Below are 18,520 nucleotides of genomic sequence, written 5' to 3' on the forward strand. Positions count from 1 at the left end.
ATTTTAAAAAACAATTACTTTTGTCTTTATTTCAACTTTTTGTTATATGCAAAATATTAATCAAACCAAAGAAATAATTCAATCAAGAACAATTAATTACGTATGTCTAAACAAATATATTATTTGATTGGTCTCTTAAATATTGCAATTGTGGATTTTTTTTTTCTTTAAGTTCTATTTACTAAAGTGGGTCTTCAAACCTATCTCAAATGCGTGTTGTTAATTTCTCTTCCACTTTCTTTGTTTTTTAATAGATTTTGCTTACATAACCTTGAATGATAGCGAGACAAACAATCATATGTTGCTCCAGGGTCGGTTTAAGGCTCAAGCAGCTCAAGCAAGGGTTTTAGACCTCCCAAAAAAGAGGTCCTAACTTTTTTTTTAGTACTAATATACCTCAAAAAATTTATTGTAAAATTATATTTGAAAATAAATTTTAATTAAAATATTATAAGTAACTGTTAATCTTTTTATTAGTACCATAAGTAACAATTAATGAACAATAACTCTTCATCAATATCATAACTTTATTTAGAAAAAAGAGATTTAATAGTTAATAGTTAAAGAAATCCAAAAGTTTTTCTTTTATTTCTATTCTCTTTATTCTCTTCCGATTCCATTCTAATTCTGAAAAGTCCGAAAAAAAATTAATTTTAAATAAAATAATGATAATTTTACTAAACTATTTTATGAGTAAATAAAATGTCTCATCCTTAAATTTATTTTAGGTCTCTCAAGTCCTAGATGAAATAAAATCTGGATAAAATAAGATTTGATAAAATAAAATTGTCTTGTTATCTTCATGTCTAAGCCGGTTCAGTCCAATTCTTGATCCAAGCCCAATTGCTTATAATTTTCCTGAAATCAAACTAAAAGCACAAAATTAGTCAAGTACACACAAATGATAAAACTGCATAATTAATTTGACAATTAAGACTAATTAATAATTAAAATAGTGATAAAAAAGATTAAAAAATAAGAAAAAATAATCACACATCATTCACCAAAACCAAACTAAGATAGTTACCGTTGCTGGCTCTATTTTCATTGTCTCTTTCTCCATATCAGAATATTTTTCTTCTAATTTTTGTAAACCTTTTTTCTATGTTGGCTTTAAAATTTGTCTAGAGAAGATAGAGATAACAAACTTGAGTTTTTTAATGGTATCCATTAGAAGTTTGCCTTTTCTTCCTTGTCTCCATCTAATCTTCTCGCTTCAAATTACAATTGGATGCGAAGGGCGTCAGATTTTTTCCCAGGAAATATGATGGTGCGTGCGTGCCTTCAAATTAATTATACAGTCCAACAACACACTTGAAAAAATTAAATGTTAAATAATTACATTTTTATAATATTTATTAAAAATATAAAACTATTCTACTTTCTAATATTTTCTCATAATTTAAATGTTCTCTTTATGCCTTTATTATTCACCCATGATTGATTTTTGTTTTTATTTTTAATTATTAAAAATTATAAGGAAAAAGAAGAATGGAGTTTCGGATTTGCCTCTATTCACGTTATGTACGTTTTCGGGGATCCATGGACTGCTGAAACTTGAAAGCGAAAGATATGTGAACGTGGTATTTCAGTATAAAAGAAAATCAGAGATGGATGATGCATATAATATGCTAGTTTTTTCTTTTGTTTAATTATTTAATTATTTTATGATTGAATTTATTTAATTTAATTTTTCTTTTATATTGTCATCGGAATATATTAATTATGTGAGCCAAAAATGTTAATGTCAATGACAAGTCTGAATTAGATTTTTATTTGGCTGAAACACCGTTCGAGTCAAAGTTTTTTTCTAAGTTGGATATTTTGAGTTATTGGAAGGACGGTCAAGAACGCTATTCAAATCTTTGTAGATTGGCATGTGAGATGTTAAGCATTCTTATAACAATTGTTGCTAGTGAATCGGCAGTTAACATTAGTACTTGTGTGTTAAACACGTATTGCGCTAGTCTTCTCCCTTCCAATGTTCAAACACTAATTTTAACCCAAAATTGGATAAATGGTTTTGAAGATATTGGTAATTTACATTTCTTTTTTTCATAATTTTTAGTTTGTTATTGGTGTGCTGTTTTATTTATTTGACTTATTAATGATATTATTTTTTTTGTCTTTGTAGATGAAATTAATGGTGATGCTGAGAAAGAAGAAGAAGTTATTCTAGTTTTCACGGTCCATGACTCTAATATTTAATTTCAATAGTTTAAAAGTTTATTTTTGATGACATTTAAATGTTAATTATCTTAATGTTAAATATTTATTTTGAAGACTTTAATCACTTTAATATTAAATGTTTGAAATTAATTTAATTTGATTTTTATATTGAATTTTATTTTAAGTTGTTTAAAATAATTTTTTTTTTACAACGCTAACATTTTGTTAGTCCAAACAAAAGTGAGCCAAACTGGTCTAACCCATTTTTAATTCAACCTTTTGTAGGTCAGCCCATGTGTGTTAGGCTAACCCGTTTTCACACCTCTAGAAAGAATGAAGTTTCGATTTTGCCTCTATTCACGTTATGTACGTTTTCGGGGATCCATGGACCGCTGAAACTTGAAAGCGAAAGATATGTGAACGTGGTGTGCCATGCGCCACTGCCAATCCAACTTCCTCTATATGATGACAATTATAAGCATCGGCGAATCTACGTAAAACAAATAAATAAATGTTATTCATAAAACTCTGTGCCAGTTGAGTGAGATGTACGTGGTAGACAGAAAAGGAAGAGAAAAAAAATGTAATTTCCATTTTTCTGTTAATAAATAATTAATAATTAATATCTGTTAGTAAAAAAAATAATTTTACAACTTTTAAAATACGACACTGTAATCAAAGAAAAAATATATTATATACTAAGTTTATTTTAATATTCTATACTCTTTGCTTTTAAAAAATATTATATACTTTTTTATTTTTATATTTTAATTACAATTCTTTATATTTAATTATAAAAAATACAAGAATAGTATTTCAAGTATTCCATTACTTTGGTTTGATCCTAAAAACAAGATATTCTTATAGTCAAATATTATGAAACCAATCTTTGGAACCTATTAGCTAGGCCACAAATTCATGTTTGATTGACTACAACAGCAATGCGTGATAAAATTTCAAAAGAGTGAGTTGTGGTGGAAACTGGAAATTCTATTCAAAGAAAAGCATGCGGCGGCCGAGATGCTCTGGAGTTGACTCATTGACTCAAGACTTAGGAGCACATCATATCTACCAGTGGTTGTTAGAAGTAATCTACATAGGCTTTGAGAAGAGAACCATGAATCTCAATCATTTAGTATGTCCTTCAAGTTTTTTTTTAAAAAAATTCAATTAGGTCCATCAATTATTTTTTCAATTGCATCCTTGAATATATTTTTTAATTTTTTAACGGGCTCTGTATTGTTAATGGATTTAACCATCGGCATCAAATTAAAAAAACAATAGAAATTCAGGGACCTAATTAAAAAGAGAAGAGTATTTGTTAGGAATATATTTTCTTTAATTGGTTAAAATTTATTAAAATTACAAATTCAGAGAGAGAAAAAATTAAATATAATGTGTGACCTACAAATTAATTAATTTAATCTAAATGTATATTTAGAAGGTGCAAGAAGCATGTGGTACACTAACTTGCACTTTAAATTTACCATTACGATTTTTAGTAGGAGAGAAAGAAATAAAATTAATAAAAATTGGGAAGAAAGAAAAAAGTATATGGAAATAGTCAGAAATAGAATGTTTTCTACGGTGTTTTTTTTTTCGAGAAGTACAAAAGAAATAGGAAAGAAAAAAATATATTCTTTTTATAGATAATATTCTTTTTTTAAAAGGAACTTTTTTTAATATTTGTTTCTAATATTTTTAATAGTTTAATGTCTATGTATTAAATTTTACACTGTTATTTAATTAAAAATTATTGTTTCAATTGTTTTGAGATAATTATTTAGAAAAAGTAAATAAACTTAATATAGATGTAGATTATGATTGAATGATTCTGTAAAACTTTTAATATAAATTTTGTTTTCTTTTTTTTTTACAATCAGAAAATGCTAAAAATCACTATTAGAGGCCAAATACACAGTGCATGTACTGTTTATTTCTGCATAGTTTTTTTGTGAAGAAATAAAAATATGTAGCTCTCACTATTTTTTTGTTTTTCTCTTTTCCCTATTTCTCTTCTACCAAATAATTAACCCAGATTTCCCATTTATTTTTTATTTTATTACTACCAAACAGATTCTGAAAGTGATTAAGTTTATGAAAAAAGAAAGAGAAAACAAATAACGTTATATAAATTTGTATGAGGAGAAGAATGACGACAAAATTATATATACATTGAAAAGTTATGATGGAAAGTAGTATTTTTCTTTGTTTTCATATTATTTTCTCATTCATTTTACCCTCTTCAAGATGTACGGGTCTTTAGAGGTTTCGATTGCTTGTGAATCCAATCAAATCTGATAGAATTCAAATATATTATTTTGAATTTTAAGTTGAGTTATTTGCATTAAACGTGATTTGACTCGTTCAAACAAAAATGATTTTGGTTTAAGTAAGATTTCTTAATTTTTAAACTCACAAACCTAATAACTCAACTTAATAATGTAATATTTTTATTTATATATTTTTTACATTTATTTACTATTTGCAATTCTAAAAAAAACATTTAAGCTTTTCAAACTTGATTGACCTAACCTAAACTTGATTAATCTTGTTAGTTTGATTTGCATCCAATAACAAAAAAAGGTTCACTAATTGACTAATTCCACACAACCAAAAACGGAATATTTTGATGGTCAATTCCAATGAGACACACCACTCTCCCCACCTTTCATTACTAGAAATTTCAAAGATGTATAGTTTTACAAAATCAATCAGTGGTGTAAAAATCAAATGTTGACAGATGGTGAAAGAGTGCAAGCACGCTCACCCAGCCAGACCTACCCCAATTGTCTCACCTACCCTGCCCAAGTACTAAGGCCATGCATGCTCTTAGAAACTTTTAGTTTATTTATTTATTTATTTTCCTTATAGCTTCTGTACTGCACATGAATTGAAACCTATAAAACCCCAACACCACTTCACACTTTACACACATCCATATATCCTTCGAAAACCACTCACTCAACTATTTAGTTCAAAAGAAAAAACAAGAGAAAAAAAAAATGGTTTTCTGTGGCAACAGCACTGAAGAGAGTGAACTGCATCATGCTCAAATTCATTTGTACAAACACGTATACAACTTTGTGAGTTCCATGGCTCTTAAGTCTGCTATGGAATTAGGCATAGCAGACGTAATCCATAGCCACGGAAAACCCATGACTATTTCCGAGTTATCCTCAGCTCTCAAATTGCACCCTTCAAAAGTGAGTGTCCTCCAACGCTTTCTCCGCCTTTTAACGCACAATGGGTTCTTTGCAAAAACAATATTGCCGTCAAAGAACGGTGTAGAAGGAGGAGAAGAAATAGCGTATGCTCTTACTCCTCCTTCGAAGCTTCTAATAAGAAACAAGTCAATATGTTTGGCGCCTATTGTGAAGGGAGCTCTTCATTCGAGCTCCCTTGACATGTGGCATTCCTCCAAGAAATGGTTCAGTGAGGATAAGGAACTGACACTGTATGAGAGTGCAACTGGGGAGAGTTTCTGGGACTTTCTCAACAAAACCACTGAATCTGACACGCTGGGTATGTTTCAAGATGCCATGGCTGCAGATTCTAAGGTGTTCAAACTTGCACTCGAGGAATGCAAGCATGTGTTCGAGGGATTGGGTTCCCTCGTCGATGTGGGTGGTGGAACTGGTGTTGTCACAAGACTCATCAGTGAAACCTTCCCTCACTTGAAATGCACTGTGTTTGACCAACCACAGGTTGTGGCTAATTTAACTGGAAACGAAAATTTGAACTTTGTTGGTGGAGATATGTTCAAGTCCATCCCCTCTGCCGATGCAGTTTTACTCAAGGTATAATTTGATTTAATTAATTTTTCCATTTTTTCTAGTCTAGGAATTAGGATATAAACATGGTTTTAAAAAAAGTTTGTTGTCAACAATGTGTGTAGTTACACTCTAAGTTTGTAAGGAGAGGATCTATATTTGATTTTTAAAGAATATATTCTTGTGAAGATAATTGGAAATCCGACTGAAGAACCAAAAAAACTTTAATTACGGTGTTAAGGATGGTGCAAAACCTATACTGTGATTACAATTCATACCCATTTGAACGAAAAGAAAATTAGCCCTGTATAAAAGTTAAAATAAATTAAGATGGATATTAATTTAATTTTTGTGTGAATATATTACTTAGAGTTGGAATTCTCAATTGTGTTGCAGTGGGTTCTGCATGATTGGAACGATGAACTCTCTGTGAAGATATTGAAGAACTGCAAAGAAGCTATTTCAGGGAAAGGGAAAGAAGGAAAGGTTATAATTATAGACATAGCAATTGATGAAGTAGGTGATGATCGCGAAATGACTGAATTGAAGCTAGACTATGATTTAGTGATGTTGACTATGTTTAATGGAAAAGAAAGAGAAAAGAAAGAGTGGGAGAAACTAATTTACGAGGCAGGATTCAGCAACTACAAAATTATTCCCATATGTGGATTCAAATCTCTCATTGAAGTTTATCCTTAATTTATTATTAGAAGCTGTTGTAATCGTTGTGTACTACGGTTTCATCTTGTTAAAGCATTTTCCTAATCTGTTCTTTTATGTTTAAAGCTTCGATACAATATAAATAAAAATAATTAGACTTTATATTAAAAAATATTATATGATATTTTCAATATTTCTTTTGTCTTTTATATTGATTCAATTATCTCAAACTCATACCTTTTTTCCCACTTAACAATAAATAATTAAGAGTATAATAGAAAAATATTTAATACTTTAATTTATTGATCTTGTAAAATGACAGGAAAAATAAAACCAAAATGACAAATAAAATTATATAAAAAGAGTATTAAGATTGAATTTAATTCCCAAGCTTATATTGTTACCAAGTGGGGAAAATATTCGGTTTCCCTCTCAAAACCCAAAGGAATGAAAAATAAGCTTATGCAGTTATCCTAATTGCTCGGAAAGTTCAATTTTAATTCCAAGGTTTCAAAACAATGTTTTAAGGAATTACAGAAATGAAAATAGTTTACCGAGTGTGATGTGATCCTCTCACAATTGACAACATTTCAGTATGAACTCTACTACGTTATATTTAAACTATACGTAATGAAAATTTATTGATTTTTTTTCAAAACTTTTAATTTACTAGTATGCTTGGATTGAATTCTGTGATGCGATACTCCATTCCTCATATGGAAGCCACTCCATATAGCTTTACGTAAATTTAGATTTTGACGTGGAAAGTTTAGAACAACGTATCAGTAAAAAAAATGTTTAGAACAACGTATCAGTTAAAAAAAATGTTTAGAACAACGTCCGCCGTATAAAATCCCCTAGGCAATCACGCATTACATATATGTTCGTTGTAAAAAGAAAAGTAGCGACTAATTAAGTGAAAAAAAATACTAAAAATATTATTTTACATTAAAATACTTGCAACATATTTATACCTTGTTTATTTGAATATGTTAGAATATATTTTTACGAATTTTAACCACTCTTTGTTTAAAAATGATATGCCAATATGATAGGAAAACGACAGCCTGTGGCTGGTCCCTAATAATGATTAGTACCACGACATTTGCAAGTGAGACACACATACGATAATAAAAATAAAAAATGTTACTTTTGCAGGCCACTTTTATTTAAAGTTTAAAAAACACATATAGTATGCCGCTTACTTCCCTACGTAGGTTTTTAGCATTTTGTTTGCTTCTTTTGCTTTGTTATCGTTGCATTAATTACCACAAAATACATATAAATAAATTAACACATCCTACCGGCACAATTTTTATTAAGAGACAGTTAATATAAGCAAACTGCCGCTTAGCCGGTTCACAAAGACTATTCACAATATCCAAAAAATAAAAAATAAAAAGTGATGTGGGGCTTGTTCATTTTGACTATTGGGTAGTTATTTCTTGAACATTAAATTTGGGAATATGTTAATATTGAAAAATATTTTTTTTAATATAGCTATTTTTTCAAAAAGGTCACATTTTATATTCTATTTGATTTACAAGTCATATAGTAAGACGTGGATATTTGCTTTTCATGGAAATATTAAAAAGCTTATAACTGGATGAGTTGATTTAATTTTCTTTTTCTTACTTTTTGTTCATGCATGTTAGGTGTGTATCCATTCAAGACATTGTCATTCACGTTGTGTAGGTTTTCCAGCGTCCATGGACCTTGGAAAGCCAAATGGCTGTGGTGTACCAACCGACATGAAAACCAGTCCAGTCCACCCTCCTCTGGTAGATGTTTGGACTGTATCCTAATAAATAAATAATATAAATATTATTCTTACCCAATGGGAAATAGGCCAATAATTCTTGTTTAATTGACTGCAGCAGCAATGTGTGATAAAATTTCAAATATGATAAATTCTGGGCAGTGTCCAGTGTGATATGATATGTAGCTTTCAAGTTTTAAGATATTTTTTTTTTATTCCTAAGAATAAAATTATTATAAAAATATAATAATTCATATATTTTTTTCTCAATCAAATCAACCGAATTAGATTTTGTGAGTAATTTCAAGCTGCTTTGGTCTAACTTCATAACTTTAGACTTGGTCAACCAATTATGTGTTGTTGACTTTAGACTCACGACTCAAGAAGCATGCCTATTAGTAAATCTTGTGGTACTGTGTTTAATTTTTATGACTAAAAAAATATGATGACAAAATTATAAATAATCATAAAAGATATTTGAAATAATTATGAATGAATTTAAATTTTAATTCATTTGTATTTTTTTAATTAGAATTTTAATTATTTGAAATAATCATGTCTATTATGAATGAATTTAAATTTTAATTAACATACACTATTATTAATTAGAATTTTTTTAAAATATAAAATTAAAAAACTCATTATATAAATAAAACATTCCCAAGAAATTTTAATCAATAATAAAAATTATTTAAAAGAGTATGTAATTCTAAATCAAAATATTTTAATGGAATTAGTCAAGTCAAATTCCCATCAGTCACCACTAGAAAGAAATATACATATTTTCTTGTATGCGAGGAAATCATTAAAAATATAAAATTAGAGATGTAAAAATTAAATATTGACTCATGATAAAATATTCAACACTCACCATATGCATTCCACCGAGTCACAGTAGTGTCACACCCATCCCAAGTGCTACCTATCCCAACGCTCATAAAACAGTTTCACTAATGCATTTAATCATGTTTGTTCAAATAAATAGTAAAATAAGATGAATTCGTATTTTTGTATTTTATTCTAAGAGTTTAATAATCATGTATTTTATTGTTTGATTATAATTAATTATTAATATGATTTTTAAAATAATTATCATAAAAATTAATATATTATTTTGCATTGATAATTTCCATCAAATTAAAATATTTTATCTAAATAGTCAATTAAAAAATCTAAAAAATAATAGAAAGATGTTCTTCCTTTTTGATATTTTTGATATCTTTTAGATTTATTTTGCTTTTAATCATATCTTTTTGAGATTTCATAATATTTTGGATATTTTTTTTATTTTTTTTTATTTTAATCTCTCCTTTTCATATCTGCAAGTCATACATAAGAAAAATATCAATTCTTATCATTTAATACAAAAATAACTGCTAAATAAATATTTTCAAAGATATTTTCAATATATTTTTATTATCAAAATAACTCATATTTAGCAGTTATTAAAAAACTTTTCGATTTTCTTTAGTCTGTGATTGTGCTTGAGTTGATTGTTGAACCTGATTAGTAGTAGGTGGTGATGGTTGAACAGTGATGTAACCACCACCAGCATTGTCACTACCACTACCAATGGTGATTAGTAGTAGTAAATTATGTCTTTGATTTTTTTTTACTTGATACCGTGACAACCTATTTTGTTTGGTGAATGATGAAGATTTGGAAATTAAAGAGATTCATTAATGATTGTTAGGGTGTAAACTTTTTTACAACAATATCCGCCAATATTTTTAAAGGACCACCCTAGAAAAAAAATATTGTATATATGTAGAGCTAGCATCTAATACAAACACGTGAATCTATTAAAAAATTTTAGGATGTAAGTTGAAGAGATAGAATTATCTTCAAGTATGTTACCTAATAGGTTTTTAATTTCTACCCCTTCATTTTACTTGTACAGACATCATTGCTATAAATATTATATTAGTTGCATGGAATAAGCTCCTAGATGAACATGGTGTGCATAGTCAGTTAGTAGATTTAGTTGGTTTGAAAAAATCTACTTAATGTCATGTTTATATTGTAAATGGCGTTTAAAAACGATGAATGAAGATCAATAGAACTAGAAGAAAATGGCTAAGACAATGATGAAGATTAATAAAAAATAGAGGAAATGTTCAATACAGTTCATATTATGGATCAAGTTAGAAATTTTAAGATTATTCTCAAATAAACATGACATGATGTACCACATCTACTTATATTAGTTTGCTTGTTAAATGTAGTCTTATGGTGAAGTCAACATGTCATTTTTTGTATGATGGAAGGATGAACTAAAGCTTACTTGGCATCTGCTAGACAATAATGACAACATGCACTCTACTATGCACTCTATTACATACAACTAAGATCTGGTGAGCCCAACTTTACTGGTTAGATGGACAGAACTCAGAGATTTATACGAGACTCACTGAAAATCATCAAGTGACCATGACCCATTTTAGACAGATTATTTTATTTCTCACCATCTTCAAAAACATCTTTAAAGCAAAAACTTATCCTAAATGACACTCCTTGTATCACTAATTCCTAACTCAGTCACTTTTAAAGTCCTACTGAGTGAGTACAAAGTGACTTACAATATTTTGGTGAGTAATTAAGCACTCCTTTGTCTGTTAAATTTTAAAATTATATACATATCTAATATGAATTTAATGTTAATTGCAAGATATGCCGAGTACTATATACTCATTTATAAAAGCTACAGGATTCACCCATATGAATTTGGAAGGGATTATGGAGTGTAGGTTGTTTTTATGATCATTGGAGGAAGATTGCAAAAATTGAAAATAGACGAAGTATTTTTGCACAATCACAAAATTTGCAAGCTTGAGTTCCTAGACGCAACTTCTAACTTTGTTTTAGTTTGAATTTGTTTGTAATTAAAGTACGTTATACTATATTATTATTGATATTTAAATTTTTGTTTATAAGTCTTGATGATATATTTTGTGGGAATTGGAACATCTTGAACACATTTATGGGAAATTTTTGTTTATAAATACTCTTGGTGCATGGTATATTTTGTTTAGAACTCTTAGTGATATATTAATGTGTAAATTTTTGTTTATATGTCTTGGTAGTATATTTTGTTTATAAATTTAACTTATTTTATGAGTTTGATACAACTTTGAATGATAAGTTGTCATATAAATAATTATAGGTTGATAATAAAAAAAATAGATATGATATTTAAAAAAATTCAAAAAAACATCTGTGGTTAAAAAACCGATGTTGTTAGTGATAAATAATATCGATTTTTATAAAAATCAATGTTTTTTTTCGTAAAACAATATCAATTTTTAAACAATCGATGTTAACATTGATATTTTAACGTCGATAATTTTAACATCGGTTAATAACCAATGTTAAAAGTCTTTAATAACCAATGCAAAAAGACATATTTTCTAATTGTGAATATTTGTTTGTCTCCTAATAAAACTCATAAAAAAACTCGAAAGTATAACTTTACATTTAGATAAAACTATAATTGCTGTAGAACTTACCGAGATACCCGTCTACAACTACCTTACCGTCAAGCTCAAATATGATATTTTGTAGACAAGTTCTTGAGCCCAAATTAAAGCATGCAAGAGACCTATTGCTTTTGCCTCTCCTGGTTCAGGTATGCCATCGAGGAGAAGTGTTTTAACAGAAACAAAGGTACCTTGATCTCCTCTAATAAAGATGCCAACCCCAAATTTGTTGAATTCTTTGAAGAGCATAGCATCGATGCTGAGCTTTAGCGATCCAGTGGGAGGCTTCAACCAAGAGGTAGTTTGTTGTTGTTGCAGTTGTGCGCGTTCTGGACTAGCAATCATTCTGAAGAATGGGCCATCCCATTCCCTCCACCACTTATTTATTATCCCATAAAAGTATTCTCTCGTATGAAACACGAGCTCAAAACATAAATTTTTTTTATTGGGTTGTACATAATTTGAGAGAGAAAGAAAGAGAGGCGAAATAATTGATTAATTTGATTGATAATGTAGTGTGATAGAAAGAGATAAATAGAAAAGAAATAAAGTTATTAATTAGATGTTTAAAATTTTGTATAAACTTTTTTAATAACATCTAATATTTGTCAGTTCAAGTAACATTTTTTTTAAAATGTTAGTTTCTAATTTTTAAATTTTTATTTTTATTCTTAATATGTTTATTTTTTTATTTCTTTAAAATAAAACAATTTATTTTATTTTTATCATTTTGTATTTTTTAATTACTTCAAAAAATTAATTTAATTAAACAATTATAAGTTAATAAGTTAATTTTTTAATTTTTAACTATTAATTAACTTTTGAGTTTCAAACTAACTCTGCACCTAATTTTTCCGAAAATAACTTTTCTATGGTTAAAACTCCGGGGGAAAAAAAACAAGACAAATTGGTTTACACTTTTTACACTATAAGTAGGTATCCATAGTCCATAGAAACACATTTAAATCAACAAACTCCAAAATAATCCATTTGTACAAACATGCATACAACTTGTTGAGCTCAATGACTCTCAACTTCGTGAAATTGCAGCCCTTTAACACACAACAACTTCTTCACCAAAACAACCACACAGAAGAACCAGAACTGTGAAGAAGCGTATGGTCTCACACCTCCTAAGAGCGTTACCGGAGAGAGCTTCTAGGACTTCACGAACAGGGATTCTCATGTTCTAAGTTTGTTTCAAGATGCCATGGCTGCAGATTCTAAAATGTTCAAACTTGCACTTAAAGAATGCAAGCATGTGTTAGAGGGATTAGGTTCTCTTGTTGATGGGTGAGGTGGGGCAGGTGGTGTCACCAGGATCATCCATGAAGTCTTCCCTCACTTGAAATGCACTGTTTTTTACCAACCGTAGGTTGTGGCTAACATGAAAGGAACCCCAAATTTGAACTTTGTTGGTGGTGATAGGTTCAACTCCATCTCTTCTGCTGATGCAGTTTTACTCAAGGTATGTCTATATAAATTAATGTTCATCCAACATTAAGTTTATTTTAATTTTCTCTCATTTAAAGTCTGAAGCTTAATTGTACATCCCAATTCCTCTGGCACTACAAGAAAAAAAAAACTAATCACCTACTGCCAAAATCGGTCGGTAAATATGAATTTTCCATATTTTTCTTGTAGTATATATAGTACTTATCATAAGGTCCAATTAAGTAAGTTATCAATATTAAGAAATTTTATTAATTTAAGTTGAAACATGAAATTTGCATTAATTTACTACTTTAATGAATAGCACTTTTATGAAGAAATCATAGCTTAAATATGTTTTTAATTTTTTAAATATGTCATTTTCTGTTAAATTTTTCAAATCTAAACTTATTTTTTTAGTCATTCAAATTCGTAAAATATTTTTTTAGTCCTCATGTAAAGTGTGAATTAAATAAAAAAATAAAATATTCACAATTTTTGATATTTTTATCGCATAATTTGATGTTCTACTTATATTTTAAAGTATATTTTTTGATAGTTTGAAATTGTCATAATTCAGTTAATAAAAAAATGAAAGTAATTTTTAAAGCAGTTAAATGATTTTTAATTTTTTCTTACTTGATTATGACAATTTTTTTAACTAACAATAGTACTTTAATATATATATATATATATATATATATATATATATATATATATATATATATATATATATATATATATATATATACGAAAAATAAATTTTGTTACTCAAATATTGTCACAAATTATGAATTACTTATTCAATGTTTGACTCTGGAAGGTGGAATGACTAAAAAAAGTATTTTTTGAATTTGAAAAACTAAAAATAACTTTAAATTTTGAGGATTACAAAGAAAATGTCTCAAAATTAAAGTAGTAAAACATATTTAACCTAAAAAATTATTAATGCAAATGGTAGAATGGATCTTATAAAAAGATTACGCCACATATTTAATTTATACTTATCCTATATTTATAATAAGAACAGGGAAAGAGTAATATTAATTATAGCTTTAATTTATTTTGCAGTGGATTTTGCATGATTGGAATGAGGAACTCTCCCTGAAGATATTGAATAACTACAAAGAAGCCATTTCTAGCAAAGGGAAAAGAGGAAAGGTGATAATCATAGACATAGCAATTGATGAAGCAGGTGATGGTCGCAAAATAACCGAGTTGAAGTTGGACTTTGAGTTGGTGATGCTTACTATGTTCAATGGAAAAGAGAGAGAAAAGGAAAGAATGAGAGAATATTATATACGACGGTGGCTTCAGTATCTACAAGATTACGCCTGTGTTTGACTTCAAATCTCTTGTTAAAGTTTATCCTTAATTTATTAGTTGTTTTAATCATTGTGTGTTACGAATTCAATAAGTTTATAGTTAAGAATCAAATCAATGTAGTATTTATTGCTTCATGATAAAAATGAATTTCCTAATAGTTACATACAGTGTTGATAACATTAAGAGCTGAATCTGCATCATTTTTTCCATCTTAGGATCCTGACATCAACACTTTATATAGACCATTTAAAAGAAAAAGGCATGTATTTTACATGACCAAAATATTGATTAAACCTTAATTTTATATAATTTTTACAATTTTTAAAAAAATGAAATAATTCACAATGTGCATTACGAACCCAAAATGGGTTTTTGCATGGGATATGATCATATGGCATTAGGTTATTGTTATTTTCACTCCCCCTATTTACTAATGCACTCTCCTTTCATTTTTCTTATCCAAAATTACCCCGAGAATACACTCCTTTTTCCCTTTGTCAATTAGGCGAGTCTCTCTCTGCAGCTGCAGAATGCACAGCAGCACTGAGACAAAGTTGCAAAAGTCTCCATCGACCAAATACAAAGAACTAGACGGCTGGTTGGGTGCTCAAATATTCAAGAAACATCAACGTGTGTGGCTGGGAACCCTTAACGAGAAAAAGAGATTGAGATGGCTTACGACATTGCCACGAAGCGCTTCTAGGGCAAGGAATATCAATTTCCTTTTGAGAAAAATGGTTTTCAACGATTTTTGAAACTGTAAATGAAAAATCACAAATCCCTTTTTGTGACAAGAATAATACAATTCCATTCCTCACTATCCATAAGCTATTCCTAAATTGGCATTTTATTGTCTCATATCCTCCTCCTCCTCCTCTCTCTCTTTTTCGTTCTCATTGTGGTCAATTGTCATATTTGGCATTATGAACAAGAGTATTGTCAAAATACCACGAGTGAGGAGCTTCAGAACATGGTTCCTGTGAAACAAAATACTACACGTCCAAGAATCCACTTATTCCAGGTAAATAGAAGTGCAAAGCTTAGCGAAAATAAAGAAAAGGAGTGTAATTTTATCCATAAATTGGGAAAACAAAATTGAAAAGGAAGTGCATTAATGTATCAAGGAGTGGAAATAGTAATTGTCTCGCATGATGGGTCTAGTAACCAAGGGAATTTTAATATTGGGCTGTTTTGGTGTTGAACAAAAATCGTCAGTTGAAATATTTAGGATGTTACTATTGGCTGCTACCATAATTACTTTTGGTCCCTATAAAACTTTATTTTTTTGAAAAAGACTATTTTACCCCTTTATTCAAAACACTTCATTCCTTTTTCTTTCTCCCTTCCTATTACCCGTGCTATCCTTATCCTTGCCCTTGTTAAATACACAATGAAAATACAATTATGGTATGATCCTCATTGAGACACACAATGTATTTTCATTGTATATTTTTTTTAAAAATAAAACACAACAGAGTCATTTTTTTATTTTTTTTAAAAAAAACACAATAGGATCATATTTTTGTTGTATTTTTTCTTATGGTTTTTTTATTAATTATAAATGCAAGTTACCTTTTTTTAAAGTAATCAAATTAATTGATATAATTTACCATTTTTAATTAAAATTAAATTGATTGTACACAGGTTATCATTTATAAAGATAATCAAATTAATTATTATAAGAATTATTTTTATTAATCGTAATCAGATCAATTCATGATATTATTTTGATTACAATTAAAAAGTATAATTTATGTCTTCATTAATCTAAATTTAAATAAAAAAGGTAATTTATGTAACAATTAATTTATAAAGACACAAGGCAATGTTTTGATTGCTAGTTTTGCAATGGTTGGAACATTTTGCATTTCACTTTCACATTTTCACTCAAAACCTTAAGGCTTAGGTTTATGGGTTTTCTCCTCACTTATATGGTACTCAATTTTTCTACTTCTACTCGATGTAGGACTTTATCTCACACTTGTACTTCATCAATACTTCTGATCTCTCTTTGCTTTTTTTGAATTTTTGTCTCAAACAATTACATGAAGTGAAACCTCTCTCCTCTACATATCTACCTCATAGAATAACACTTATGTTAATATATACAAAACAAATACAATCATACAAGAGATAACACCCTGACAACACCTCTATCATATGTTAGTTAAGCCTACATATCTTTTTTTTTAAAAAAATTACCTGAACCATTGGATTTGTTGATGCAATGTCTTTTATTGGTATCCTTTTGATCCACTATTGACAAGTTACCCTTCTCAAATGCTTGTGGATTCTGATTACTATCAAAGGTAAGACAATCAGTAGTGTGACTAGATTTTTGTGTAGAGGAAAACCATGTTTAAGGTAACATTGGTCTTCAATATGATAAAGTTTATGATAATAAGTGCATTGTTTGACATTCTGTGATTCTTATCCTTCATTAAAATTTCCCGTTCCGTTATCATTACGCACACATCTGATACGTCCAAATATGTATCTAAGAAGTATTTGATTTTAAAAAAAAATATTGTAAGACACAACGACTCAAGATGGATGAATAGGGATCAGATATGACTCAATTGTTTCACATACCAATATGATACGGCTTGAGTCATTTTTTGAATTTTTTAGTATTTTATAATTTTATTGTTTTTAGTTTAGGATTCTTAAAATAAAAGAAATGTCTAAACCTAAACAAAATGCAACTTCTCTCCTTTTCTCAACATAAATAAAGCACAACACACCATTTCCATCTTCTCCGAGCATGAAAACTCCTATCTTGTAGTTCTTCCAACGAGGGGATTTATTTTGTTGGCAATTGGGTCTCTCTCCGTACAATGCTCAAACCATAATTTTATTGAATAAATTTGTTTTGCCACTCAACAATTGTATTTGCAATGTTTGATAAAACAAAATTTGCATATGTGCATTGTTTTAATAGCACTCAAGATCTTCTACGTAATTGCATTTTAACACCAACATTATTACACTTTATTTTGCATTTACATATAAATTTTTTATAACTTTTTATTAACATATCTCGAACGTATTGTATCCTTAATTTCAAAAAATTATATTCCCTTATCTGTGTCTTATCATACATGTGTCACATCACATATCTAGGCTTCATATATAGCTTAAAATCCTTGAATCTACTAATAGCTTTTGCCAAATCTCAACTGCTCTCTATTGCACATGTACAATGTGGAGTAGGTCTTAAGTGAATCCAACTTCTCCCAAAGAGTCTTCAAAATAGTGAAAAAATCCAGACATTTATTTCTCCTTGTTTCATGGAATGGACCTCTAGTAGAAGATCTGAGGCCCCAAAATGGTCACCTTTTGAGAATCTCTCTTCCAAGTCTTCCCAAAGATCCTTTGCATTATGAACGTGAGGTGCCAAAGTTCTTGTGATCCAAGAAATTACCATATCGTTGCACCTTTCCCATTACCAAGAAATTGTTATCATCTTCAGCAGGAATAGAAATTGAACCATTAACAAACTTCAACTTGTTTTTGGTTAAAAGCTAAGTGCTCGTTTCATAGCCTGACTCCACGAGTGGTAATTGTTACCATTCGTCTGAGGAGTAACAAGCTGCATTCAGGATGTAGGTAGTAACGGTTTGAAGAATTTTGCAATTGATCCACTAAACTATCTGGATTGGAATCTTCCATGAATAATCGAAGAAGAGAAAGAAGATTCAAAACTTGCAGAAAGAAAATCAACAACATAGAGTCTATGGGGAAGAGGATTCATGAAGGTCGCAGAAGAATAGAGAACTATTATATATATCCTAATACCTTGCTCTTCAGATCCCACTCTCCAACCTTTGTCCCTGTTTCTTAGAATCCCGCTGAATTCTAACGTCATAGCAACAAACACTGACGAGATTTTTCTTTTCAATGTTCCAATTGGTATTTTTAGACGT

At 28.9% G+C, this 18,520-nt stretch overlaps 2 protein-coding genes across 2 annotated transcripts; both read left to right on the top strand.

Annotated features, from left to right (window-relative positions):
* The first annotated feature begins 5,053 nt into the window (after positions 1-5,053).
* On the top strand, positions 5,054-6,764 carry IOMT2 (isoflavone 4'-O-methyltransferase). The gene is made up of 2 exons (XM_014765622.3): positions 5,054-5,969; positions 6,339-6,764. Exons 1-2 carry the CDS (start codon positions 5,175-5,177, stop codon positions 6,639-6,641), a joined length of 1,098 nt encoding a protein of 365 aa, XP_014621108.1. The 5' UTR covers positions 5,054-5,174; the 3' UTR covers positions 6,642-6,764.
* Positions 6,765-12,740: 5,976 nt separating this feature from the next.
* Positions 12,741-14,954, top strand: LOC100780661 (isoflavone 4'-O-methyltransferase). Its single transcript, XM_014766345.3, has 2 exons — positions 12,741-13,305; positions 14,340-14,954. Exons 1-2 carry the CDS (start codon positions 13,225-13,227, stop codon positions 14,610-14,612), a joined length of 354 nt encoding a protein of 117 aa, XP_014621831.1. The 5' UTR covers positions 12,741-13,224; the 3' UTR covers positions 14,613-14,954.
* The last annotated feature ends 3,566 nt before the right edge of the window (positions 14,955-18,520 follow it).

This window comes from Glycine max, chromosome 13, assembly GCF_000004515.6.
Source record: "Glycine max cultivar Williams 82 chromosome 13, Glycine_max_v4.0, whole genome shotgun sequence".
NCBI lineage: Eukaryota > Viridiplantae > Streptophyta > Magnoliopsida > Fabales > Fabaceae > Glycine > Glycine max.

Excerpts from the sequence above, each read along its gene's own strand:
- IOMT2 (XM_014765622.3), top strand. The coding sequence starts at position 5,175 with ATGGTTTTCTGTGGCAACAGCACTGAAGAGAGTGAACTGCATCATGCT. Across the intron at positions 5,970-6,338 it reads CCGATGCAGTTTTACTCAAG|TGGGTTCTGCATGATTGGAA; the intron begins GTATAATTTGAT and ends ATTGTGTTGCAG.
- LOC100780661 (XM_014766345.3), top strand. The coding sequence starts at position 13,225 with ATGAAAGGAACCCCAAATTTGAACTTTGTTGGTGGTGATAGGTTCAAC. Across the intron at positions 13,306-14,339 it reads CTGATGCAGTTTTACTCAAG|TGGATTTTGCATGATTGGAA; the intron begins GTATGTCTATAT and ends TTTATTTTGCAG.